Source organism: Herpailurus yagouaroundi, unplaced genomic scaffold, assembly GCF_014898765.1.
Source record: "Herpailurus yagouaroundi ecotype Mexico unplaced genomic scaffold, PumYag 210, whole genome shotgun sequence".
Classification (NCBI taxonomy): domain Eukaryota; kingdom Metazoa; phylum Chordata; class Mammalia; order Carnivora; family Felidae; genus Herpailurus; species Herpailurus yagouaroundi.
This window is the reverse complement of record NW_024412441.1, coordinates 11,691,357-11,719,226: the sequence shown is the minus strand read 5'-3', so window position 1 is coordinate 11,719,226 and position 27,870 is coordinate 11,691,357. Positions and strand designations below refer to the sequence as shown.

The 27,870-nt window shown below is 40.2% G+C and overlaps 1 protein-coding gene across 1 annotated transcript in view; it reads right to left on the bottom strand.

Moving 5' to 3' along the window:
- FSHR (follicle stimulating hormone receptor) overlaps nucleotides 1–27,870 on the bottom strand; it is a 187,760-nt gene that overhangs the window by 32,055 nt on the left and 127,835 nt on the right. The window contains exons 4-6 of the mRNA XM_040453628.1: nucleotides 26,924–26,998; nucleotides 4,909–4,980; nucleotides 3,448–3,525 (exon numbers count right to left, since the gene is read on the bottom strand). Coding sequence (XP_040309562.1) covers nucleotides 3,448–3,525; nucleotides 4,909–4,980; nucleotides 26,924–26,998 — 225 coding nt within the window. The remainder of the gene's footprint in view (nucleotides 1–3,447; nucleotides 3,526–4,908; nucleotides 4,981–26,923; nucleotides 26,999–27,870) is intronic.

Below are 27,870 nucleotides of genomic sequence, written 5' to 3'. Positions count from 1 at the left end.
GGCTCTGAGCCATCAGCCCAGAGCCTGACGCGGGGCTCGAACTCCCGGACCGCGAGATCGTGACCTGGCTGAAGTCGGACGCTTAACCAACTGCGCCACCCAGGCGCCCCTTACTTAACTTACTTTCAATGGTAATGTTCCCTGCAATCAAAATGTTCACTTCTAAAAACTTGTACTAATTTATGGTCCAGGTTTGGCTGACCCTTCATCTAACACAAGGGGTATGTAAATCCAGATGGGCTCCAACTATGTTTCTGAACACAAGATAGTATTTTCTGTACATATATTTCCTGCAAATAGATGTTGTTATGATTACATATCATAGAGGCTAATTTAGAAGAATTACTGTATTTGAAGTAACCCTTTGTCTTTATGGACTTTTCTTAATGGATACCATCATATGGGGAGAGGGTAGAATTTTTTGATGTCAACAATGGATCTTTACACAAAAACCAAGTGATGCCCAGAACCTCTGCCCTGGGATTTACATGAGGTGGTAGCACTCAGCCACTAACAACAAGAAGCTGACACTTATGAAGTATAACTCTTAGCCTCTTAAGAGAGACAATGGTCGTTTTAAAGCCTGATGATGATGACGACAAGGACAATCTGGGCACCGTATTGACTAATGAATAACTGGATCATGGTTTTCTCGAATTTTTACACATAGGTAGCTTTGGTAGAGGCTCAGGAGCTCCAGAAGCAGAAATTGCCCTCAGCCTGAAGAGTGAAGATGCTGGGGGTGACCTGGCCTATTAAAGCTCCCTGGGGTAGGCGAGAGAGATAGAAACCGGTTGAGGAAGAGAGGAAATGCACATGGAGTGAGCCTTTTCTATGGCTGGGATGTGTGGGAGCTGATAGACCTGTAGCCTCATTTAATTTTTCCCCAAATCTGAGGCCATTCTGCTAATTGGCCATGGCTAGGTGTTTTCATTCAGACCTTCTGGTTGCAGGGTAGGGGTGGGAAGGGGCTCAGAGGCCTCAACATGGTGGACATTTAATCACTCATTTTCCTCTGAGTCACTAGCCAAGTATTTGATAATCCTTTATTACTGGGTTGTTTGAAAAAAAATGTGTGTGTGTAATATTTATATGTATGTTGTATATGTACAATAAAGGTATTTTTAGAACAGGGTGTCAGTATTTTGAAAAATGCCAGTGCATAGAAAATGTTATCAGTCCTCCATGCCATTTTGCCATGCTTCCTTTTCTGAATATTCATAGGGGGAGAAAGTAGCCCTGCATCCTAGAGGTAGCACCCAAATTAAGAAAAACTGGAGTGTTAATCTGTGTTGAGTATGAATTTTCTGATTCTATTATCTATGGGTAAGGACCATCTGAGGTCAAGAAAAGATTTTGTTCTCACAAAAATGAACTTATCCTTTAGAGATATGTCTGAGAAGTATTGACTCTCAAGAAAGCTCTCCTTTTTGGGAGAGTATGCTCTTCTGTCTTGTGTTCTAGACAAAAATAATGGCTTGCCAAAGTAGAAAACAGTGGAAATATCAGCACACTCGCACTTAATGATACATTTTTATAAAATATTCTGTTAATAGATTTGCCACATGATAATATTAAGTGACTTTGAATCACTAGATTTAAAAATGACACCTGTGTTAAGGCAAGTTTTATTTTTTTATTATTTAAAAAAAATTTTTTTTAACGTTTATTCATTTTTGAGACAGAGACAGAGCATGAACAGGGGAGGGTCAGAGAGAGAGACACAGAATCGGAAACAGGCTCCAGGCTCCGAGCTGTCAGCCCAGAGCCCAACGCGGGGCTCGAACTCACGGACTGCAAGCTCATGACCTTAGTTGAAGTCGGCGGCTTAACCGACTGAGCCACCCAGGTGCCCCAAGGCAAGTTTTAAAGAAGCACAGATATCCAGGGACAACTGATGACCTTTATCACTAGTCTCCTTCCATATGTAGCACGGCAGTCCATTCACTGTTGTTTGTGCTCTAACCCGCCAGGCTGATGTTACTAAGGTGCTTGCTATTTTCCCCTTTTCCTTCTATCTCCCGTATTCCTTTTTTTTTTTTCTTTTTAATCTTCATATCCTTGATGATTCTGTTTCTTCTGTTTGCTCTTTGCCTGGCTACATCCCACTTATCGTTAAAGCCTATCTTAGACGCAACTTCCTTTCTCAGCCACCTTTCCCTCATTAAACTGTTCCTTCAACCCTCACATCACACGCCAGTCGGAATAAATTAATCCTTCTTCAGTCTTAGAATAGTTGCTTTTATTTTGCACACTTTTAGTTCTGTTTATATTTTAATTCATTTATTTTGCTCTCTCCTTCACTCATATTTCCCACACCCCATCAACTCATTTCAATACATGTGTACATAAATTCTGAATATCATCAGCGTATTAAAAGCAAGGCTTAGGTAGGACTCACTAAAAATTTTTGTTGTAATACATGCCTTCAATTTTATTTTTTCCTTCACACTTGCAATTCCTCCACTAGTCTCTTTGAAACCTTTCTGTTGTTCTTTGTAATTAATTTACATCAAATGCTGTGCCTAGCTTTAACCTTCAATATTTCCTCATCTCTGTTTCTTCCCCCTTTCCTTTTTTGTATTGCTGAGTAGTCACTGAATCATGTTGCTGCTTTGAAAATGACTAAAATTCTTTCTTGGCTGGAACTTACCTTTTGTACATAATGACATATTTTAAAGACAAACAGACACACACATTACTATATTTTTAAAAATTGCGACAATTTGTGAAATGGAAGGATAAAATGCTTTCTTTACACACGTAATGGCAATTACCAGTTTCCCAAATGCCATTCTGTTAACCTAACTTTCATGGGTCCCACAAACTCTTGGGTAGGCTCTAGCACTCTATTTCTTGGCCATTTTGGGGAGTGGGTAAACTGTCACACTGGCTCCTAATAGAGAAGATTCCAAAGTAGTCCATCAATGGCACAGAGTGCATTTAAAAACATTCCCAAAAGTCAGAGGGAGTAACTCAGGCTCATTAAAAAAACGTGATTGTTCCAAGAAAATGAGAAGTCATCTTATGCCCAGCATGGGGTTGAATAGGAGCTGCTTGGCATGGTTATGAGAGAATATCTTTTGAATTCAGCCTCATTCTTGATCTTTTTCTCTGGGCAACAAAAGCCTTGCCAGGCAAGAACTAGCTTTATTGATGCATGAGTTCTTCTGTCCTTCAGAACAGATGTTGCATCACAGGAGACCATCACTCACAGAGCAATTTTAAATACTTGAATCGCACCACAGAATCATAAATTATTAACATGACTCCATGTTGTGATTCTGAAATGCAAAGATGGAAATGAGAGAAAAATACTGAAGCAGACAGAAATTTAAATGGTGAAATGCCAAAGTTACCTAAACACAAAAGGAGCATCCTGTTAAGAAAAAGATGATTAAATGAAAAACCAAATGTTACTCCATTGGAGTTTTTTTCTTTACTTACAAAATCATACTTTCAAAACTCAGCCCCATGAAAGAATTTCTTTCGACTGTGTGGATGTTTATATTATCTTGAATGTCTCTAGAAGAAAGAACAGGTACATTAGGTATTTATGCCAGCTCCACTCAAGTAACCTTCCAGCATTTAATTTCCTTGGCATGATGTGGTCTTTAGCTGAGGCAATGTTTGAACAGTTACTGTTTGGAAAGATGATGAGTTCAAAGTTAGGGAAATAAATGACCTCTAATTTATCTTCAGTATATCCGTTCTTAAAAGTGAAATTGCAGACATGCAGTCTCTTGTCTCTGAACATTTCCTTAGCTAATTTCACTGTGTTAAAGTTGTAGGAGACTCCTTTATTATCCTTGACTGCTCAGTATGCCAAAGCTACCTTTCACCTCCAAACCAAACTTCTCCATTCCTTATAGTTGGGACTTCATCTTCCTCCCGTCTCAATTCCCCTCTCACAGCCACTTGACCTCCTTTTCTACCTGGGTCACAGGAAAAATTGTAGCATTGATTTTTCTCTTCCTGAATGAAGGGGTGGGGAAAGTCTCATTTTTTGGTTTGTGTCCCTCATCCTCCCATCAAGCTTGACTGTTGGGTCAGATTTAACAAATAAACTGTATACAGAAGTGGTAAACTGCTTAGAACAATTTGAGAAATGTTAAGATTTTCTTTTTCTCTCCCTTTTCCCCTTTGTCCTTAGCTCCTTATACCGCTTCCCTACCATTTCCAGATTCTTACAATTTCACTATTGAAAATACACTTGGCACTACACACTTTTTCCCCCTGTTCTTTAAAAATTCAGATGTCTTGGGGGCCTGGGTGGCTCAGTCGGTTGAGCGTCTGACTTCGGCTCAGGTCGTGATCTCGCAGTCGGTCAGTTCGAGCCCCACGTCAGGCTCTGTGCTGACAGCTCAGAGCCTGGAGCCTGTTTCAGATTTTGTGTCTCCCTCTCTCTGACCCTCCCCCATTCACGCTCTGTCTCTCTCTGTCTCAAAAATAAATAAAGGTTAAAAAAATTAAAAAAAAATTCAGATGTCTTGGGAAAAGGCAAATAGCTTATCTTGCTGACAGTGTGAATTTGTTTGTCAAGTGGTTTCTTTATGCCTAGTATAGTAGATTTCTGGAGGGAAGAGGTGACGGTGGGGAAAGACTGGGGTGGTGGGGTAGTTGTAGCAGGAAGGGCGTGTAAATCACTAAATAGTGAAGAAAGGAGAGACTACTTGATTTGCTACAAACTGGTTGTGTTGATAACAGTCTTATTGAGGGGACTTCTGTCTCCACACTGAGCTTAGCTGGCTTTCAGGTAAAACCAAAGTTGCTTGCTCTTGGCCTTACTACCTCTGCTTACCCAGAGTGACATATTTGGAGGATGTAGGCTAAACAATACATATTACAGGCCCAGTGGCTGTTGGGCAAGCATCTATTGGTTAGGTAAATACTCAAGGAAAAACTTACAGTAGAACCTTTTGGAGAGATTGAATCTTGTGAACAGCTGGCAAGTGCTTAATACCTGTGTTGGATATTAACCTAGAGAGAGACAAAATAAGAGTGAGAAAAAAGTGAACATGGCTATCTTAACAATTGCTAAGGTATGAGCTTTCCAAATTCAAAATAACGATTTTGAGCTATCAGAAAAACCTACCAGAAAATCCCATAATATTCTTGACTCATGCTTACCTTTTCTATTTTAAGGCTGTGACCAAGGTCTAGCAAGGTATTGATTCCTTGGAGAAAATAAACTTATACTTAAAGCAGAAAGGGGCTGCTATGCCACATGCACAATGCTCTTTTTTTTTTTTTTTAAGATAAGTTAACATGATCAAAAAGCAACTTGTAACTAGATAACAAAATGTTCCTAAATCACCCTTTGTTTCCCACCTTCACATATTCTTTGGAGAGCTGACCCCAGTCCAAATAATTCTGTTGAGATTAGAACATGAGGTTCTGTGCCCTTTGATGGAGTATGCATGTAACCTAAACTGTGTCAATCAGACTGTCTCCTGGGAAGTGTTTGGAAGTTGATGAGAGCTGAGTCCGCTGGTGCCATCACCCTTAAGAGATAAACCATAAATTTCTGTAGCTGAAATGTCCAGAACTATAAAGGATCCTTCCCAAGGCCTGCTTGTGTTAGCCTGGGTTCCCCAGGAAGCAAGTCTTGAGAAGCCTGGGCTATAGGTAGTATATTTGATAATGAGCTCAAAGAGTTTGTGGCAGCAGTAATGAAACAGGGAAGAAAGATAATCAATACAAAGATAAGTTGTTGAGTTGGCCACCGCTACTGGTTACTGGTCCTTTATGCCAAGGACTTGATTTAGATTTTCAAAATGGATCTGAGAGCTGTTGCTCTGAACTGGGGAGAAGGGTAAGCATTTATTTATGGACTATTATTTTGTTTTGGTCAGATGTGTCTCCATGGTGTTAACTCCCCACCTCTGACTTGCATGCCCTAGTGTCTAGTGGGTTCCTGCCAGGACAGAAGACCTAGGACAGGAAATGAGAGGTATACAAGGCTAAGCTAGGTGCAGTCCATTTGCACCTTCATTAAGCTGGTTGAATGTGAATGGAATGGCTGCCACAGCAGTGGTAAACATTTTGAAGTGACACATGAGAGTTGTTTGACACCTTCTTGTTCAGCATTTCCTTCTTTCTTGTGAGTTGCTCTGAATCCTTCTAATACCTCCTCACTACCATTTTTCTTTTCTATGTTTGGCTGACCAACTAGAGTTGGTCTTGGTCATTTGCAATGTAAAGAATCTTCACTGGTACAGTCATCGTGAAGGATCATGTGTCCTTTTGGGTTTATGATGCTAGACTTTGGTATCTTGTTCTTTGCTTCTAAACTCAGAGAGTCAGTGAATTCTGCTATGGGTTCTCTAATGGTTCTCAGGTGTTTTGTTCCCTCCTCATTCTTATTGATTGATGGAGGCTCCATCTTGGTCAGTTCTGCTGATTACTTCAACAGCCCTTGATGGGTACTCCTTTGTTTTGATCAGTTTCTGTTCCTATGATTTTGCCTCTTCCAAAATGTTATATGAGTGCAATTATATATTATGCAACTTTTTGAATCTGGCTTCTTTCATCCAGTATAATGCATTTGATATTCTTCCATCATGTTGTATTTATCAATAGTTCATTGTTTTTTATTGCTGAGTAGTATTCCATTGTAAGGGTGTATCAAAGTTTATCCATTTATAAGTTGAAGGACATACAGATTGTTTCCAGTTTTTGTGATAATTAAAAAGCTGCTTTAAACATTGGTGGTGGTGGTGGTGTTTGTGTGTAGGCATGTACGCATTTCATGTGAAAGAGAGCGAGAGAAAGAACATTTTTCTTTCTTTTGGATAAATACCTAGGAGTAGAATTGCTGAGTCGCATGGTAAGTGTATGTTTAACTTTATTAGAATCTGCTGAACTGTTTTTCAAAGTGACTACCATTATGCGTTGCCATCAGCAGTGTATGAGAGTTGTAGTTGTCCCACATCCTTTGGTTATGTTAAAAAAATTCTTAGAATATAAAAGTAATAAATGTTGAGTGTGGGAATTATGGAAAATATGGTAACATTTAGAGAAGAAAGTAAAAAATCACCTCTAGTTTGACCACCCAGAGAGAATTTCTGCCAACATTGAGAGCTTGATGTTTCTACAAAAACAAATGGCTTTCACAGTTGCTTTCCACAATCTGAGATTATACTCATTCTAACAGAAACATTGCCACAAGTAAGTATCTACTAACTTGACACAGCCCTATTCCACATTTTAAATTAATCATATCCGGCCATCTACCATTTTTAGATCTCTTCTCATGTATCTATGACATATGCCCTTAATGAGATATCAAAGTAAGGACCATATTTAATATCCTCTGACAGTCTATACAACTGTGTGCAGATTTGGAATGTAGTATGTGCTCATAAAATATTGAGTTAATTGGCTGATGTTTCTAAAACATTTCTTGAATCTGTCACTGGGAATATATAAAAATTCTTACTCACTTAACTTGTCTGCCATCATTGCTACCTGGAGTAATTAATCTGAAACAGAGCCAGGGAAGACTGCAGGCCAAGAATTGGTAGAACCTATGGGCCAACTCTGTCATGAACTATACACAACCCATCTCCTCTCTTGAGACTGGAAAGGATGTGGAGTGTGTGAATATCCAGGTAGACATTCTATCAGACACCTCTATACTCTGCTTCATTCTCTCGGTCCATCTTTTACTCTAGCTGTTACCATAGCAACTAAGTACATACAGACTTAACTTGACAGATATTGGTTGCAGCTATACTGATTGTCTCATTTTCTGCCCTGGGCTTCTTTGCCACCTCTGAGTGGGACACCTAAAGGGATCTGTTCTACCATTCAGAGACGTGTGCAAATTGGGAAGTGCAAGGGAGTTGGTACCCCATAGGGCAACTTTTGACTAGTGTTAGACTCCTGTCTTCTATTATTTGGGTGAAGAATTCTGAATATATTCTAAATGACACTTAGGAGGGACTCTAACATGACTGAACCCCAATTTTCTGGTGGTGATGAGCTGATAATACATTCCTAAGTTGGCTTTCCTTCTTTATTTTGTTCTCCTTAGTCATCCAATCTCTTTCCTTGGGTTTAGGTATAAAAATAAATTACTTGCATATAAGTTCTTCCTCAGACGTGTTTTAGAGAACCTAGGCTAAGACAAATACCAGCTTACACTGAATCTCACATTTACGTAGATTCCCTGATGGTTGCTATTTCCTTTTACTCCAAATCTGTCTCTCCTTGCACCCTAGCCCTGTTTCTCTTCCTTCTTCTACTGTAAAGTTTCTAGAAAGAGTTGTCTGCATCTGTTGTCTTTATTTTTCTTGTATGCCGTTCCTTTTCCACCTGCTCCAAGATTTTTTATGATGCATCTCTCCACCAAAATTACTTTGTCATTCATCAAACGCACCAATCCATAACTAATAAATCTAATGAGCAATTTAAATTCTCATTTTTAAAAACCTTTTTCAGGGGCGCCTGGGTGGCGCAGTCGGTTGAGCGTCCGACTTCAGCCAGGTCACGATCTCGCGGTCCGTGAGTTCGAGCCCCGCGTCGGGCTCTGGGCTGATGGCTCAGAGCCTGGAGCCTGCTTCCGATTCTGTGTCTCCCTCTCTCTCTGCCCCTCCCCCGTTCATGCTCTGTCTCTCTCTGTCCCAAAAATAAATAAACGTTGAAAAAAAATTTTTTTAAAAACCTTTTTCAGGAGAATTCAGTACTCTTTGTCAATATTCCTTTCTTGTTAGCTTTTCTCATTTTGCACTCATCTGTTGTTCTTCCTCTTAATTCATTTTATTTTATTTTTGACATCCCCTCATCCAGCTTTATTCTCAGCCTTTTCCTTTTTTCTCTATCATCTTGCTGGGAATATCTCATTTACCATGGCTTTAAGTACTATCAATATGGTGACAACTCAGATTCATACTTGACTTCTGACTGCTATAGTCTGTCTCTAATTAAAGTTTACTTTATATATTCTTCAGAATGTCTCATTGGCATAGAAAACTAATTTTTTTCCCTCATCACCTCTGCCAAACTGTTCTCAATACTTCCTCATAAATAGCACTACCATCTATCATTTGTTGGTTACACATGTGACCATTAAACTTGGCTTCTTCTCTGCCCAACATCAATACATCTCTCAAAGTCCTCTTAGATTTCATTTCCAAGAGATTTCTTGATTCCATACAATTACTTCCAACACTACTGATACCATTCTAGAACAAGCCACCATTTTCTTTCCTCTAGGTCTCTGCCATAGATTTCCCATATAGGTAATCTTGTCTTTTTCGAACCCATTCTCCATACAGCATCCAGAGAATTCTTTTAAAGAATGTAAATTAGATGGCTATCATCCTCTGCTTTTCTTTTGTTCTTTTCCATTATAGACTTTATACTTCTTACTGCCTACTCTTGGACCTTATCTCGTGCCATCCTTCCAATGCACTTCAACACCAGTAGCTTTCACCCAGTTCCTCGGATACACTAAATTATTCCCTGTTCCCAGGCATTTGCCCATGCTCTATATGGAAGGCTGACCACCTGCTCCTTTCTTGGCCCACCTCAACTTATCCCTCAGGGCTCAGTTACAAATGTCATTTTCTTGGTGAAGAGCTCTCTGATTGCTGATTTAAATTAAGGCCCCTGATTTATTCCTGGTATAATCATGTCTTGTTTAGAACTTTTTCTTTTTCACACCCTTCAAAAATTCTAAACTATATATTTTATTTATTCAATATCCATCTCTTCAACCAGATTGTGAATGACCTGAGCACAGAAATCATGTTTTTCCTGAAAAACAAAAACAGTGTTGGCACAGTGGTTGGCACATATAATTTGCTTGATGTTTATCAGGCCAGGCAATGTGCTATGTGCTGTCAAAAGATGAGCACTAAAAGGAATCATTCACTACCTGTGTTCATTACACCTAGCAGATTTGACATTATATGGATAGCAACCTGGCTCTGTCTCTTAATGAATTAGTATTACTTGTATAAAATTGAAGGAGGGAAGAATTTATGCTTATAAAAGAGAATGGTACATTATTTGCTATCAATAGCATGAGCTTCTGAAGCCACAATACTTAAGGGATATCTGTAAATGTCTATAGATGCACGTGGAAATCTTTGGCTTTTATAGAAAACACACAGCAAAATGGCTAAAATTATTCCAGTAGTGCTAAGTTTAAGACACTTAAGAAGATCTAGTGACCATCTAGTGAGATGGATTATTGGTGATAACTCTATAGCTAAGACCTATAGCATAACCCCAAGATAACTCAGGAAATGGAGTTCGGATGAACACTTAGTTTTCAATTCATTTTTCTCCTTTGATCAATAAATTCATGTCTGATGGAGGCTGGAAATGGGTAATCACCTACAAGCTCTGTCTCCATGGGTTTGCTTTGGTCAGATGACTGTTTGCTGCAAAATTATTTTGATTCACTCAACTGTGGTTTATTTTCGAAAACAGGTAAAGGCCTGAGGGTAAAATGTCAGCAAATTTAAGTCCTGCAGAAAGATCTTCTAAAGAAAAGCTTACAGTTCTCCTTTCTCAACAGCCAGTTTCACATTCTGAGCTGATGTTAACACCTTTCATGCCTGACTGTCCCTCATCTTGAGGTAATGAAAATGAGCACTGCTTCCATTGGGGTGAACTTAATGAGGTCCTTCTATTGCTGGAAACCATTCCCACTATGTGCTGCCATGTAAGAATAAACTTGCCTTTTAGTACACATACTGCCAAAGCAAGTGTTATACTTGCCTTTTATGAACAGGTGACCCCACAGCTCTGAGGCTCATTGATGAAAACATCAATTATGCTTTTATTAATCTCCAGGAGTGCTGGTGAGTTTTTAACTCTTAAATTGTGTGTGTTCTTAGTTTTATTGCATTGGCAAATATGCCTGCCTTCCATACAACCTCCATTCCATTCCATCCAAGAGTGGACACCAAAGACCATCTCTTGTTCCAGAAAGCTTGCAGCTGAATTAAGCAGTTCAGGCTAGTACAGATGAAATACTCAGACAGGTCTAGTGCTAAACTGTGTATTATTTATTGAGTGTATTAAGAGTTCAGAGAAGGGGAGAGCAATTTGGGTTGGAACAGTCATGGAGGACTTCTTATAGGAAAGAAAAAAACCCAGATTTCTGAGTATAGAGCTTATTGGCCTGAATGAGAGAAGTGAACACATGTGGATAGACCACAGGAAGGGTGTGACAGAGGAAGATGGAACTGAAAGGGAAGGAGGAGGAAGCATCTCAAGAACCTTTACAACTAGGTAGGGAAGTGTAGACTTGATGGGTAAGTGATTGGAAGTCACTTTTGGATGCTGAAAGAGGATATAAGATTTAAGGACTCTCTAAGCAGAGGTGGCCCATGTTTCCACAATCACAGAACACTGGACTTAATAGTGGTGGCCAGCACAAACCAGTTGCTGGTTGAGACCCAACTGCATAACCCAACGAATGGAGAAAAGTCAGGAAGGAAAGATCCGCTTCATCACACATGCTAACAAAGAATGTAATTCTTTATCTCTATTCCACCCCAAATCCACCATGGAAGGGAATGGTCAATTCTGAGACTGTGTGAATCAGCTCTTGTAATTGTGAACTGAGGCCAAAACAGAGTTCATGCCAGAGACTGGATGGCTCATTGAAATACTTCAGGAAAATTTGATTTTGATTTAGGAATGGTATGTTGCAGATTGTATGTCCAGGTTAGGGGTCTATAATTTTTGCCGAAGCACATTTCCTAGAAGCTAATGCTGAACTCTTTTCCTACCTCCTAATTGGTTTCCAATGATAAGGAATTTGTTCACACCTAATTTGAGTCTTTTTTTTTTTTTTTTTTTTTTTTTTTTGCTTTTTACATTTTTAATTCTTTAGTCTCCTAGATAAAATGAACTTTTTCCTTCTGACCACTCTGGGAGAAGATACTTATCCAATGATGGATAAGAAGGAGAACAGACTGCACTTAATTAATACATGAAAAGACTTGTTACTTTGGGCTCACTGATACTGAGATTTCTATAACTGCAGATCCTTAGCGATTGGGAATTTGCATCTTTACATACACCACTATAAAAGAAGCTTGACATGTACTTTCTGAATCACTAAATAAAGATTGGTTAGGTGTAGAATCCCACAATCTTGGAGTTAGATGGCAGTGTGTAAGAAGCTCTGGTATAATGAAAAGGGCCTTGTACATAAGATTAAAGACCCTGGATTTGAGTGCCTATCCTCTTACTAGTTGGATGATACTGAGTACTTCACTTGCCTTTTCAGAGCCTCAGTTTCTTTCTGTACAAAGACTTTGTGTAAGGAACTACATGAGACAGTGGAGAGCCTGGTTTCTTGCCTCCCCAGCCTCATAACTTCAAAACTGGGACCATTTAACTCCTATTTAGCTTAAACTCACCTCAGCCCCCATAGAAAACAGACTCCTTAGCAATCAGGAGTGGGTAAGAGCATAGTGGTTGGGGGAGAGTTTAATGAACCCAAGGGAAGCATTTTAAAGAGCTCAGCGCTGTTAATGTGGCTGCATATTCTGTTTTGATCTAATATCCTGGCTTGCTAATCAGGCTCTGGTCCTATTCTTAGGGCACAGAGCAAAGCTTTGAAACTAGTCAACTCTGAGGCTAGAGGATCTGGGTTCAAGTTCTGCCTGTACCACTTCTTAAGATGTGTGGCCTTAAGAGAGTTAGATGAAGTGTCTAGGTCTCAGATCCTTCATCTTGTACCCAAGAAAATAAAATGTACCTTACAGGAAACCTTAACACCATCCATGTTCAGGTACTCTTATTGGTCCTACTGCAACCTTGTATTCCAGTTGCCCTGAGACCCTACATGATTTCCAGGTTCTCCTAGGACCTGGACCATGTTTTGCTTTTTTCCAGTTCTCTTGGGTACTAAGATGCCATTTCCACATCCAGGTCAATGTTGTCCTGATGGGGCTGCCATGGTGCCAGAGTGGGCTGGTCTATTAGCTGCTGCCCAAGGCTCCTTACTCTGTTGCAATACTTGGAAGCCATAGCTATATTTCCCAGATTCTTGCCACTTACTCTCTCCGATTTCCTTTAGCAACTGCTGATAAACCTGCCTGAATCAACATTCTTGCCTGTCTGATTCTGTGTAGTTTCTGGGTCCTGATTATCACCTAGAGGTTTGTTGGTCATCTCGTGGAAAATTGAAGAGTGACAAAATTGAAGACTTAGACATTTATAACAAAAATATAAGTGATCCAAATTGGTTGATACTTTCTGTGATAACAAATAATCTCAGAAATAGTGCTACAGAGCAGATATTTTTAAATTAGGCACCTTTGGTTTGTCTTCTTAAGGGAAGGGTGATGCAATGCTTTTTTAAGAAATCTGCTATGTAGAGACCATTTGGAAAAAATGGAAATAGTTAATTTATTGCTGAAAGTGATGCATGTCATCATTAGTGAAAACTCTAGTATTACACATTTTAAAAAGTAAGGAAATACAACTTTCTAACTGGTTAGAGTTTTTTCATTGTGTTTTGAACACATTCACTGGAAATACAAAAATGCAGTATCTTCCAAGTAGTTTGTAAGAACATTGGATTGAAATTAGGGAAGAAAACTTAGTAGCTCAATTTTATCAACATATTTACATAAAAGTAAAGGATAGAACCACTGAGTATGATGACCCAGGGAGTGTAGCTATAGGCTTGTCTTCTGTTGGATTTACTTATTGTGATGATATTTTGTCTTCAGCTTTGACAGCCATTGAAATATGGTATGATACGACCTGTGGGTTGCTTTTCCAGTGTTAAACTAAGGATTAAAAAATAATGAAGCACATCCTATGACATTTTTTTCTCTAAAACATTTTTATTATAATTAATGAGAGAAAAATAGGCTTTTTGTGCCACATAAAATGTTATCTAGTGAGACAAGATGTAAATGTAAAAGCATATTATTTATTCAGCATTGTTTCATGCTTTAAAATATTTTTGTGTATATTTTGTAATGTATAAAATAATACTGTAATTGTATGTATATCCATTTTATAAAGTTATTTGGGAAGTATACTCATACATTTTTGTTTGTTTGCTGATGGGAGGAGGAATCAAGACCATACTGTCCAATACGTAGGACATTTTGCTTGGAAGGAGAAGCCTGTAATTCTGAAGGGCTGCCAGGTGGAAATGGTAATAGATTTGTGCTGTGTTGCTCTAGAAAGTAGGTATAGGATTAATAATAATAATGGTTAACATTTATTGAACATTTCCTATGCACCAGGCACCACACCAAGCACTTAACATTGATTATTTTATTTATTCCTGTTCTGTACCTTAGGAGACAAGTATGATTACCATCCTCATATCAGAGTGGTGGAGGAGGCTCAGCTGATAGAGGTCCAGTAACTTTCACAAAGCCACACATAAGGAGAGCAGAGCTAGAGGTTGAATCCACATCTTTCTGACTCTATATAGTTTGTGCTATTACCATTACCTGGCTTAGCATAATGATTGATTCTCATTCATTATGAAAGATGCCCACAGAGGAATGAATGGATTATATAGCTAAGCACTTGGTTCTTTACCTCTGGAAATATGTTCAACTAAATGACTGGAAGGGTTTCTTCATGAGGAGTGTGATATTTTAACTTGTAATAAATATTTCATCTATGTTCCCCTTCCTAGTCCAGAACTTTTGGGTTGGTGAACATGTGGAGATGTGGGGAGAGTGGTGGGCATGGGAGCTCTGAACCTTTTCCCCACATCTTTCCCTATTCATCTCTTCTATATGGCTGTTTCTGAGTTATATCCCTTTATAATAAGCTGGTAATCTAGTAAGAAAAATGTTTCGCTGAGGTTCTATAAGCCACCCTAGCAAGTTAGCTGAACCCAAGGAGGGATCAATGAAACTGCCAATCTATAGCTGGTGGGTCAGAAGCACAAGTGTCAATCTGGACTTACAATTGACATCTGAAATGGGGACAATCCTGTAGGATTGAGCCCTTAATCTGTGGGATCTGATGCTATCTCCAGGTAGATGGTGTCAGAGTTGAATTGTAGGATACCTGGCTGGTGTCTGAGAATTTCTTGGATATGTTGTAGTTGGGGGGGGGGACCTACACATTAGAATTCGGTGTAGAATTGGAGGAGGGAGTTGAACTCTGTGACCTCTAAGATGCCTTTCAACTTAGAAACCTTGAGCATTTCTTTAGACAAACTATTTCCAGAAAATATAAATGATTCCTGTACAAAGGATAGGGTCTAATGGTCAAAGAAGTTTGGGAAATGCTGGATTAATAAGGGGTAAGCAGTGTCTTTCCTGAAGGAGTCTCAGAGAGCCTTTACCATATTATTCATTATAAATGTCCAAGAGAAGGAAATAATGTGCTGGCTTTCCCCAAACACGTTCATCTTGGATGACTCCTTCATTGTAGAGTTATCTCCTGAGTTTGGTGTTTTCTTGTTGAACCTTGGAAACCCTGATAGAAGCTAAAATATTTATACTAATTCTTGGGAAATGCTGTTACTCTTTAGGACATGGTTGGCAAGCTGTCTGTTAGGCAGAGTATTCTATTAGCACCCTCCATTCCTCTCCCACGATATCAGAAAGTTGATAGTATAGAAAATCAGAACCACCTTGGTGAGAGGGTGCACTGTGTCAAGTGAACTTGGGCTCAATTTCTACTCTCATCTTCAGGCCTTTTAGGGTAGTCTTCTTTAGATTATCACTTTGAGAGGTAAGGTAAGATACCCTGAATAATGCCACTGCAAACCTATAGAATATGTTAGGTACATGATAAGATTCTTGCTTTCAGCCCAACAATTAACCTCTACATATATCACGTCTGGGTAGAAAAAAAAAATGTTCTCTAATGGCAAACTGAATCAAGGGAACTAAACTGAAAGTAAATATTAGGAAAAGGGGCCTGAATGTAAAAAATTAACATATGTGATGAGCTAATGTGCAGCCCTCACTGTTGATGTTATTTGTGCTTTGAATTTGGAGCATGCTGTAGGATACCTTTGTATCCTTAGCTAGGGCACATCTCAGTGTAGGATATTTAAATGCGTTTTGCCTGAGACACCGAGGGATGAGCGATGCTATGTTCTAGTTACGTAATTCTTAACCTCTCCTGAAAATTAGGCAGGAAAACAGTTTAGAGATGCTGGGAGAGGGATTTCTGTGGACAATGGTGAATATGCCCTTCCCATCCCCCCACCATGAGGAAGTGTGGGCACTGCCTGCTGCTTCACTTAGGTTGAGAAACGGACCTGAAGAAGACCATGCGGCAGATTTCATAGCACTCTCCTCCTGCTTGGGGGATATAGTGACCAGTGTTTGACTTGGACCAAACTAGAGGCTAGTGGCAATAGACCAGACGATTGCTATTTGGGAAGTAACTGAAGTCCTAAGGGCTGGTTACACAGGTCACAATTCTGACCCAGTCTTCTATTTTACAAAGGAAGGACTGGAAAAGAACCTTGACTTAGATTTGTGTAACACATATGATTGACAAAGCTTTTTGTATGATCTTGTTTGACCTTACAGTAAGTTTCTGAGATGAACATGAATATGATTCTTGTCTTACAGATAAGGGAGGCAGTGCTCAAAGATAGTAAAAAAAAAAAAAATCAAATTTCTAGACTCAGAGTAGAAAGAATCATAGTTAAAACTTAGCAATTACCTTAACAAGTGTTAGGCAGCATTGTAAAGGCCTTACTGTATTGAAGTCCTTTAGTCCTGCCCACACTCCAGGAGAAAGATACTATTAAAAGCTCCATTTTATAGATAACTGATACCTGGAAACCTCAGTTTCCTTGACTTGTCTGCTAGAAAGTGCAAAAAAACCCGGCATCTGAACTCAGGAACTCTGGCCCCTGGGCCTTTCCTGTGGTGTTTTTTCCATTATAGCACATTGGCTACATAAGGATTTTTAAACCATAAAGATCTCTCTAGGTTAGTTTCACTGCCAACAGAGCATTGCCAAGTGGCAACCTTTTGGGACCTTCTTGGATGCCAATGTAAGAATAACTTTAATCATACTAGCAATTTGTGATAAGCAGTTACTTTTAAAATACATAGGGGAGTCGCAAAAGAGTTAATATTTTAAACAGTTTGCACACCCTTCCTCACAACTCAATTCTAGCATTAATTATTTAGAAAGCTATTTCTTAGGTACACTTTGACTTAGCCTGAGTAGATGATCACAAGTTCCAAATGGCAAACATTAATAAGGTGTTAGTGTTGTGCTCAGAACACGAGTACATCATTTTGGCTTCATCCATGCCCTATACCTTACCTGCTGTGGTGTGCCAGAAAGTGGGATAAATTGGTTTGGAGTCAGACATTCCTCGTTTCCATTCTATCGAGTACACAATCTCTGAGTTTCAAAATCCTCATTTGTAAATTGGGGAAAATATATGCCTTCTGTTTTTTGAAGATTGGAAGATGAGATGAGTTGTGTGACCAAAATACCTAGTCTGGGGTCTGCCGTGTAGTAGATGCTCAATCAGTTATCAGTTTCCCTGTTCCTTGTGGCCCGGGATCATTTCTTAATCCCATTTTGTGAGTTTAGGCAATTCAGTCATCCTCTATGAACCTTAAATTTGCCACCTGTGAAATGGAACCATCAGAAAATATCTCACAGGCTTTTCTAAGACTTCTTCAACCAATACCAGTGTAAGTGCTTCCTAAATTATGATTCCTGTTATCTACCCCCAAATCATTCAGCATGGCCTTGTATAGTTAGCAGATCTTATATTTGTTGTTGCATTAAACTTCAAAAGCAACCCCAAACTGTTTCATCTTCTGTTCTTTTCCTTTTTTACAACAACCTTCAGAAGGAGAGACAAACATTATTTTTCTCATTATCATACTTGAGGCCCAGAGGGCTACTTGCTTACAACTTCTCACAGGAGGACCAGGGCTGGAACCTGGGTCTGTGGCTCTCATTGGTGTCTTGCCCAGTGAATCTGCGTCCATGTGGCTCCTGTGGTTTGTTCCTTGCCTAGAGAGACCTTGCTGTGTGACTTTTGTTAGGGGGGCACCTGATTTATTCCCCCACAGTCCCCTAAACATCTTGCTCTCTTCCTAGCACTGCTATCTTTGAAACCCAAACTGGTGATGGAGGAGTTTGTCGTCTCTTGACCTCAGCACTTTTTTTTTTTTAATTTTTTTCCAACGTTTATTTATTTTTGGGACAGAGAGAGACAGAGCATGAACGGGGGAGGGGCAGAGAGAGAGGGAGACACAGAATCGGAAACAGGCTCCAGGCTCTGAGCCATCAGCCCAGAGCCCGACGCGGGGCTCGAACTCACGGACCGCGAGATCGTGACCTGGCTGAAGTCGGACGCTTAACCGACTGCGCCACCCAGGCACCCCATTGACCTCAGCACTTTTTGCAGAGTGTTTACTATGGGTGAGCTCATGATTCAGCCACAGAAGAAAATTTTTGTAATGTCTACTGGAGATGAAAATATTCTTCCTTGGAACATTTGTCGCTTGAGTGTTCATACTCTGTAATGCCCCAAGACAATCCTCTAAAAACAGCAGCTGCTTCCCTTCCACTACACAAACAGAAAGGTTCAAACTCAGGCCTGCTTTGTTATTATGGGCCAACTGTGTGCAAACACTATGTCCTGCGGGGGGCCCAGAGATGAATTAAACAGCTCTTGCTCTGGATTTTCTGACAATAGAATCGGGTGATATTCTCTCCCCTCCCTTCATTGTTCCCCAGCCTGAGCCGCCTGATCTGGCTGGCTGTTGCATCCCCTGGGCTGCATTCCTTCTGCACACATACCTGGGGAAGACCACTTCCCAGATGGACATGTCCAGAGTTTGGGAGCAGTGGATCTATTCTGCTAGAACATGCACTTGTTCTTAGCTGACAGCCTAAGAACACATATTCTTAAAGAGAAAGGTGAGCTAAATGAGGGCAGCAAGGAAAAAATGGGTCCTTCAACAAGTGTGAGAGGGAGGCGAGAACCAGGTGCATGGGAGCTGCACAGCCAGCATCCTCCAAAAGGAAAAAATCCATAGCTAAGGGCTCTTTTTTGTGTCCTGAGCTGGGGATACAGCTATGAAGATGACCTGGTCCCAACTTGGAGTAGAATAGAATCTTGTAGTAACTAGAGTTCGCTCGAGTGTCACCCTCCTCCCAGTCATTGTCCTGCCTGCCCCTGCAGCACACTGCCCACCTAAAAGGATTGGTCATCACTGTCTTGGGGAAGCGGAGGTGATGCTAGCACTGAGGAAGAAATCAGGACTGAGCTTCACGCAACTCATCTGAGAATTGTTTCTCTCTGAACCCTTGCTAGACTTGTCCTTACAGCTGACTTTTGGTGATGATAGATGGGCCTTATTTCAAAATTAATGAGGTGAGGACACACCTACCTCATGAGAAGGTGTATCCTATGAAAATATAATTCAGAGACTCTTTAAGTGGGTGGAATATGGTTACCTAGGTGCTATTGGAGTTGATTCTGTGGGACTGATCTCTCCCTCCCTGAACCTTCCATACCTGGGAGTCTACCATTATCAGTTCTTGGGTTTCACATTGCCTTTTCTAGGCTCCTGTTTGAAAAATGGAAATACCCCTAGGAAGAACATCAAGACCTGAACATTGAAGTACACTGATGGATCAAATAATTGTCTTGCTGATGGATGAGACTTGGGCTTCTTTAAATTTTTTTTTTTTCAACGTTTATTTATTTTTGGGACAGAGAGAGACAGAGCATGAACGGGCGAGGGGCAGAGAGAGAGGGAGACACAGAATCGGAAACAGGCTCCAGGCTCTGAGCCATCAGCCCAGAGCCCGACGCGGGGCTCGAACTCACGGACCGTGAGATCGTGACCTGGCTGAAGTCGGACGCTTAACCGACTGCGCCACCCAGGCGCCCCGAGACTTGGGCTTCTTGTAGGAAAAAACATAGTAAACAAATTAGAGGAATGAGGAGAGGAGGTGAGCATATGAAAACATCACCATCCTGATGATCAGGCCCTTGGTAGAAGGAAGTTCTTGCCCTCCTTGAGTGGACATGCTCAGGCTGAAATCTCATCCTGAACCTCAGTATTTGAGAACGCAAGTCTGATCATATTTTCCTAGCATTGACAACAGCAGGCAAAGTTGGCTCTGCTAGACAGATAACTGATAAAATAAGCAATTGTATAATTTCCATTGTGCCCAAACATTTTTGTAGTCATGACAACATCTTTAGATTCTTACAGCCCTGACAGCCAGGGAGATGGCTAATAATTCCTTTCCAATAATCACCAGCCTCTGTGTAAGAGGACTATTGGGCCCCGTTGCAGGATGGTTCTGTGTGAGAGGTGCTGAGGGAGAGGCACTAGAGGGAAGGGAGGCTTTGGGGATTATTCAAGGTAAGGGGCAAAAAAAAAAAAAAAAAAAAAAAAAATTACTGCAGTCACTTGGGTGACTGACCTAGAGGTAAATCATGTGCCAACGATCCTTTTTTGGAAACGTGTCTCCAATTGAACCCATTCCTCCAGGTGCCACCGTTATTGTACCCCCAGGATTATAGCAGTTGCTCCTTAGTAGGTCTCCATTGTGTGTATCATCTGTACCCTGCTACTGGTCAATCTACAGTTCAAATCATTGTCATCTTGTCATGTTGCTGCTCAAAATTTCATATAGCTTATTTACAACTTACTGTATTAGGCCTGAGCTCCCCTGCCTTAATTACTTTTTTCTAATCTTGCCAAACCCAATCTATCCTATCCTGTCTTTCCAAATTTTATTTATCCCTTAAGTTATAGCTAAGATCTTCCTACCTCCATCAAGCTTCCACTGACTACTCCGGCCCAAAGCATTGGGCTTTATGACCAGTACCACACAGCTCTACAGGTGTGTTGTTGCCAGGGATTAATGCATGCTAGGCCTTTTCTCCAGAAAAGACTGAATTCTGTGAGAGCTGTCCATAGATGTCTCCTGTATCTCTCAAAAAAGGCTATCTTTTCCATCTTTTCTCAACTGCCCTTTCTAAAACATTACTGTCTACTTGGTCTGCATTTTTTTTATCTTTCTTAATACCACTAACACCATGTAACATTATCCAACATTGTCTCTTAAGCTAGAATATAAATTCCATAAAGGCAGAGGCTTTAACTGTCTTGGCATCTTTTGTATACCCAACAAATACTACAAAGCTGAGAATATAATATGACCTCAATAAATGATTGTTGAATGATTGAATGAGTTTTTATTTATTAGCCAATTCACATCCAAAATTATGGAGAAGAAAAGGGGAGGTACCAATCCTTTCCACTATGTACATGCTGCCATAACTTCTAAAAATGAACCTCATATGGTCTTTTTCCTATTAGAATAGACAGCCAAACGTTGCTGAACAGCAAGAGTAATCCAATTCATAGGGACATTGTGCATTCCTGTCAGAAGAGCCCTGTAATCAGGGACTACAGGCAAGGCCAGCTTACTGCTGCAAAATGCATGGGCTGTTACTACGCGGCCAACTTCTTGGATTGCTGTGAGATTCAAATGCAATAAAGAATGGCAAAAAGGGTTAAATGGTAAATCAAGATAAAAATGGGAATCATTATTCAACCAGCTGGTGGTGTGAAGAACTGGAATTAATTTTGATAAAGACAGCAAGGAATACTCTGGACCACAAGTATTGAAAATAAACATCAAAAGGAGGTGTCAGGAGCTCTATTAGAACTCTGAAGGATAATATGGTTTTCATTGTTTGGAACGGCCTTTCTGGATATGTCAGGGCCTCAGTAAGAAGGATGCCTTTCTCCTTTGAGAAACACAAATGATATATTTCCACATTGGAATACTGGTCAGTGGATCTTTCCAAAAGAAAAGTTAAAAAGACTTTCAAAAATTTTAGGAAACTTGGCGGGGAAAAAAAATCCACAATCACCACTATTGTCATCATCATCGTCATCAAATTAATCCTTTGAAAAATCTCAAAAGGTAGGTATTGCTTTCTTTTCTTTAAGCATAGGGGAGAACTGTGGTGCGAAGAGAATGAAGTCTCTTACACGGACTTCCCTTAGCTAGTAAATGATAGGGTCAAGAATTTAACAAAAAATGCCAACATTTACTGAGGATTTTCTTAATGTCAGTCATTGTTGTTTGCAATGCAATGCAAAGGTGCAGGTAGTGCTATTCCTGGTTTATAGTAAGTAAGACTGGGACCTAGAGAAGTTAAGCCATTACCTAAGGTCACATAACTAAGGAGAGCAGGAGCCAAGACCTGAGTCTAGACAGGTGGCACTGGTATCTATGTGCTTCTGCATTACTGTGTGATGCTTCCTGTGTCCCTGGCCACTGTCCTTTGAGATGCCCAACATATGGTTCAACTTTTACAATCAGAGAGGCTACTTTCATTACCCTTACTAAATGAAATGAGGGAGGAATACAGAATAGAGAGAAGGAGACTTGGGGGAGGGATTGCTAGAGTGAGTCCCAGTGAAGGCTCTCCTGAAATTACCTGGCTGGAGAAAGCAGATGGTGTGGGTGTTGTTAATAGGCATCCTAAGGAGGGTCTAACAAGCCTGCATGTGACTAGAAGATGGTTGTCAATTGGGGAGGGGTCCCACTCAGCTGTGCGAAGGGTTTGCTCAGATGAAATTAGGGTTTATTGAGTAGTAAAGAGCAACATCCAGCTGCCTGAGAATTTCATTGACAGGATGCAAAGGCAGGAGAATATTGTGTAAACCTTATTTACAGATCAATAGATAATCTTTCGTACACAAAAGGTCAGCTCCAGGAAGGCAGAGCAGTAAAAAAAGAAATATTGCCTGCAAATACAATATTGACTTAAAAAATGCACCCAGATGAATCCTTTGATGTATATTCTTCTAGTCAAAGTACATTTCTTTATTCATGAGGTTTTTTTTTTTCCCAACCACTTCAGGTTTCTCAGTGAAGTATGAAGACAGTGATGAAGAACACTGATTTCTAGTTGTCTTGAATTCTGTGCCATCAAATGATCAGCATGAAATGGAATCAATGCTGAAAATTTCAAAACAACATTCCTGTGTGTGTGTGTGTGTGTGTGTGTGTGTGTGTGTGTGTGTGTGTTTGTGAATTAGGATGCTCAAATCAAATAGAAACTCACCCCTAACCCCTTGTAATTTCCTGCTTTGGTGGCTGTGATGATGATAAACATTTATCCTGGCTTCAGGAAATAAACAACTATTCAATCCTACTGGTTCCCTCTGGATTCCTTCATTCATTTTGTATTTCTTCTTTGCCTTTAAGCAAGTAGTTCATCATCCCAAAGAATATCTGAAATCGTTGCCATCCACCTATACCTGACTGCTGGATTGTGAGGCCATTTATGACTGCTGCTCAAACACAAGTAAGCATGGGAGAAGGAAGCCTAACTGGGCTTTGTTTCCCTGATAGAATCTTTCAGATTAGGGGTCCAACTAACTTAGATACCTTATCAGTATGGGAAATTTTTCAAAGGGCCACAGTCTGAGCCCTGAATAGAAATATTGCTGGTAGAAAGTGCCTTTGGGGTGGTTGTTCCAATCTCTGGGTCATTGTGTGCCACATCTGAAGGAAGGATGCACAGCTGGGAAAAGTCCACCCTCGTCAGTAAGTCAAAAGGCTTAAGATGGACAACTCTTCCTCTTAACTTCCTGATGGAGAAAGGCATGGCAGTGGCTGTGAAAGAATTTTCTATGCTGTAGAATTATATAAATACATTTTCCAGAGTAACCAAGGAGGATCCTTTGACAATGACACAATTACTTCCAACTGCTTACAAGTTCTTTTCTTGCTGCACTGAGAAATCAGGTTTCAAATGCTCTGAGAACAATAACCTCCTCTTATGAAAGGATGTGGCTGGAATCGGCCACCTACAGCTTTGTCTAGACTTGATGGGGAACCAGAGGGACAGGGGACTACTCAACCCCTCAAAGGGAGAAAAGGATCCAGAGGGGAGGCTGGATTTCATGACTGATGGTATAGATTTTAGCCTCTTTCAGAGTCAAAGTCATAGCTTGGCCCCTCTATTTAGCCAAAGTTTCCATTCCTCCCACCTGGGGCTATGCCTTCCATGCTCACATCCTCCCAAGTTCCTCCCCAGCTCTTACCCCCTAGGAGGAGGACTGAGGGTCCTTATTCATAAGAGTGAATGGTGGTGACTACCAGGTGTGGGCCAGGATTGGGTCTAATTCTGGATATCTTGATTTCAAACTTTGCAATGATTCCTCATCCCTTATTTACTTGCTCCCAGCCCACCATTCTGGCTATTGTTCATACTGTTACTATCAAGTGCTCTAGAATATGTATGTGAGGGGGTTGTTTTCTTTTTGGATCTATCTTCTGCAGGAATGCTTTTCATTACATGCATGTGAATGGCAGTTCCCCTGTGGATTCATTTGCATGTCCTAAGGTGATTATATTTTGTTATTGAAGGCTCTGTGGCCCCCACATCCCACTTGGACTTTTCTAAGAGAAAAGGGAAAGAAAGAGGGAAGAAGGTAGTTGGGAGGGAAAGAAGAAAAGAGGAAGGAGTGAAAGAAGTCAGTTGGGTAACAGGTGCTAATAATTTTGTACAGTTGTTTATAGTTTACATACTGAGAAACAATTTTTAAAATGTTTTTGGCAGGCATCATCTTTTTTTTCACAAGCACCCTATTTACAGATATGGAAACTGAGGCTTAGAGAAGGTAATTGGGTATCTAGCTAATAAATAAAAATATCCCACCTGGAATCCAGTCCTTCTGCCATCATACATAGTTTTCTTTTCTATACTGCTTCATGAAATGTAAAGGCATTTCCTAAACTTGTTTTTTGAACTTAAGACAAACACTGTAAGAGCTGAAGGTCTTGGTGGCCACCATAACTCTATTCAGTCCTTACTGGACTTTTCTTGAGGGTGGACTGGTAGACTTTGGTTGGCTAGAAATAATCATCCTACAAAGTACTACAAAATATATATATTTATATAATAAATATAATATATTAATATTTTTGAACACTTCATGGTTTATGTAATATTTTCCTATATAAATCTCACTTGAGGGTCCTATAAGCCAAGTGGGTCTCTGAAGTCCAGCAAATGACCCAAAAGTAAATGGTGGGATGAGGATGAAGTCTTAGTTTTTTTTTTTTCTTTAATGCTCATGCCTTCTATTATTCCATATTTCCTCCACTGTTATGTGCCTAGTCTGCTAATCTGCAGACAGTATAGTAAAGTCCATTTAGGGATCCAACACACCCAAGTCTGAAAATAGAAGAGGTCATAACCATGGCCTCTGAGCATGATGGGCTCTATTTGGGGGGGCACAGTGTAAAATGAAAATTCAGGGCCCTTTGTTAAAAAAAAAAAGTATAAGCATTTCAAGACTGTGGAAGCAGGAAATTAAACCTAGTGTGAGGCTCTCTGAATGTGGGGTGCTTTTGAGCATGGAACCCTGTGTGACTGTATGGGCACCATGCCAATGAAGCTAGTCCTGCCTCTGACATTAACTCAGGAGTGGATGACCTTAACTCTTTCTCAGATCCTTCCTGGAGCTTCTATCAGGGAGGGGAAGTTACATGTCATATAGACTCTGTTCTGTTAAACCTTTTATTCTTGTAGAGATGAGGCACACAAAGGCCCAGTGTTGCTCATTGAACCTACTAACTCCAGTTCTCAGGGATCAAAACTTAGGGACAAAGTATCACTAGCAAGTAATGTTGATGTGAGCATTTACTGTGTGACAGGCACTGTATAAAACTTTTTTACATCCTTTAAATTGTTTGCAAAGATGGCCTCAATTCTCTATCCTTACTTGGATCAACACATCTTATATTGTGACTGTGAAGCTTTTCCCATGAAAAAATGGAGTGCATTTCTCTAGGTCTTGAATCAGAGCTGGCGGCATGAGTTGGTCTGGCTAATAAAATGCTTCAGGATAGATGGCATACTAGTTCAGGGGGTAGGTCTCAAGAGGCTTGCAAGCTTGAGCTCTTTCTGTTGGAACCCCAGGACTGCCATTAGAGCAAGCCTATGTTAGGCTGCTGGAAATGAGCTCCACTTGGTGTTGTCATCTCAACTGAGACCATCTAGGGCAGCCTGCCCCCAGTTGACCTGCCACCTAACTGTAATTGCTTAACCGAGCTTAGCTGAGGTCAAACAGTCCAGGTCAGGAGAACCATTCCACAGATAAACTCACAGACAGATGAGAGATGATAGCTGTTGCTTTAAAACTGTGTGTGGGGGGAGGGGCTTAGGTAGTTATGTATTATTATGCCAATAGGTAACAGATACATACTATTACCATTGTTATTTCCATTCTTGTGGTAGGGAAATAAGGAAATAAGCAAATAAGCATCAAGACATTAGGTTGTAGCCTGTGACCAGTGGCTAGTAAATGGGCTTACTGTGACTTCTAGCCCAAGTCCTTATTGGTTACTTTGTGGGGTCCTTTCATAGCACTCTGGGCTCTGTCAAGCACTCAGCTATTTGGAAAGGTATTTGAATGGAAGAAGCAGTGATTTTACTGATGGGGCTCAAACACCAGGAATCTCTCTGCTGGTAAAATACCATGTCTATTACTAACTAAAACTTAAAAAATAAAACACTGTAAGTTATCAAAGAAAAAATGCATATATGCAGAATAAAAGGGATGATGTCTTTGAGGTTAAGGTAACAAGCTAAATGCTAGCACAAATTTTGGCTGTATCTTATTAATAACACTAAATTATGACTGAGTTATGCAAGAGGTCCATGTGAAATTACATTAATGCAAATGGAATTCTTTATGTTTGTTTTTGTAAATGAAAACAAAAATGCAGTTATATTAGTGGAACCCACATATTAAACTAAAAATCTACCAGCAAGTGTCTCCCCTCCATGTCTAGGTAACCCCACATCTTTTATAAAAAGCAGTTGCCCCCCAGAGTAACAAGTAGACATTGTGCTAAACCAGGAATACACAATTCGTTTATAGTGGCCGCACCAGAATATAAGAGTTCTTACAAATATCGGAGGTTGGGAAGGTTCTGGAAGGCATCAGTGTCGATGTATAGTAGGTTGTTGGCCTTTTCAATTCTACTGTAAAACAGAAAAGAATATATACATGAGCTCAACTGTAAGGAATGCTGTAGTATTTTTCACATTATGCAAAGAGTATATCACTTATTCACTCACCCATCCATCTATCCATCCATCATTTCAACAAAAAAGTTTAGAACACATGCAGTGTTTTCACTATGCTAAGTTGTTCAAACTAAATATTAACCCATTTTGCTTTCATCACTAATGTCCTCTTGGGACATTAAACATAGCCAAACAAAACACTTTCTGAGTTTGTCCTTTTCACCCAGCACACTGTGTCTTTAACCAGTAAGTGTCTCTCAGGGTCTAAGGAGGCTAAGAAGGCAGGGATGAGACTGACCTGGGAAATGGAGATTTTGTCTCATTTGGAGACAAGAGAGTAGGGGATAGAAAACAAAAGAAGGTGAAAAGAAGATGGCAGGAAGCAAAAGGGTGAAGCAAAAGGAGATTGGAGAAAGAGTAAAGAGGCAAAGGAAAGCAAAGATCAGGTGAAAAGCAGTGGACATCTGATTTTAATCATGCAATTGTAGCAGGAAGTGGTTGGGAACGTGCTGCTGATTCCCTTCATGCTGTAGACTGAGGCTGCTCTCACAGCTCATGAGAAGTGATGACTTTTGCCCTTGTTGTCTTTAGCTGTGTCCTGATCAATAGTCTGGAGGTGAATGTGTTCACATTTGGATTCCAACAGAGAGAGGCTGACCTTTCCTCATCTTGCTGGATCAATGTATATTTACAGATATGCTCTGTGTTAATTACTTCCTCCCTGTTTCATTAGCTTTTATGTTGCAGTAACCTGTAGCTACCCAGATCCAAGTACCAGGTAATTAATTAAGTATAGTCAGTGCTACATGGGGGTGAGCACCTCTCCA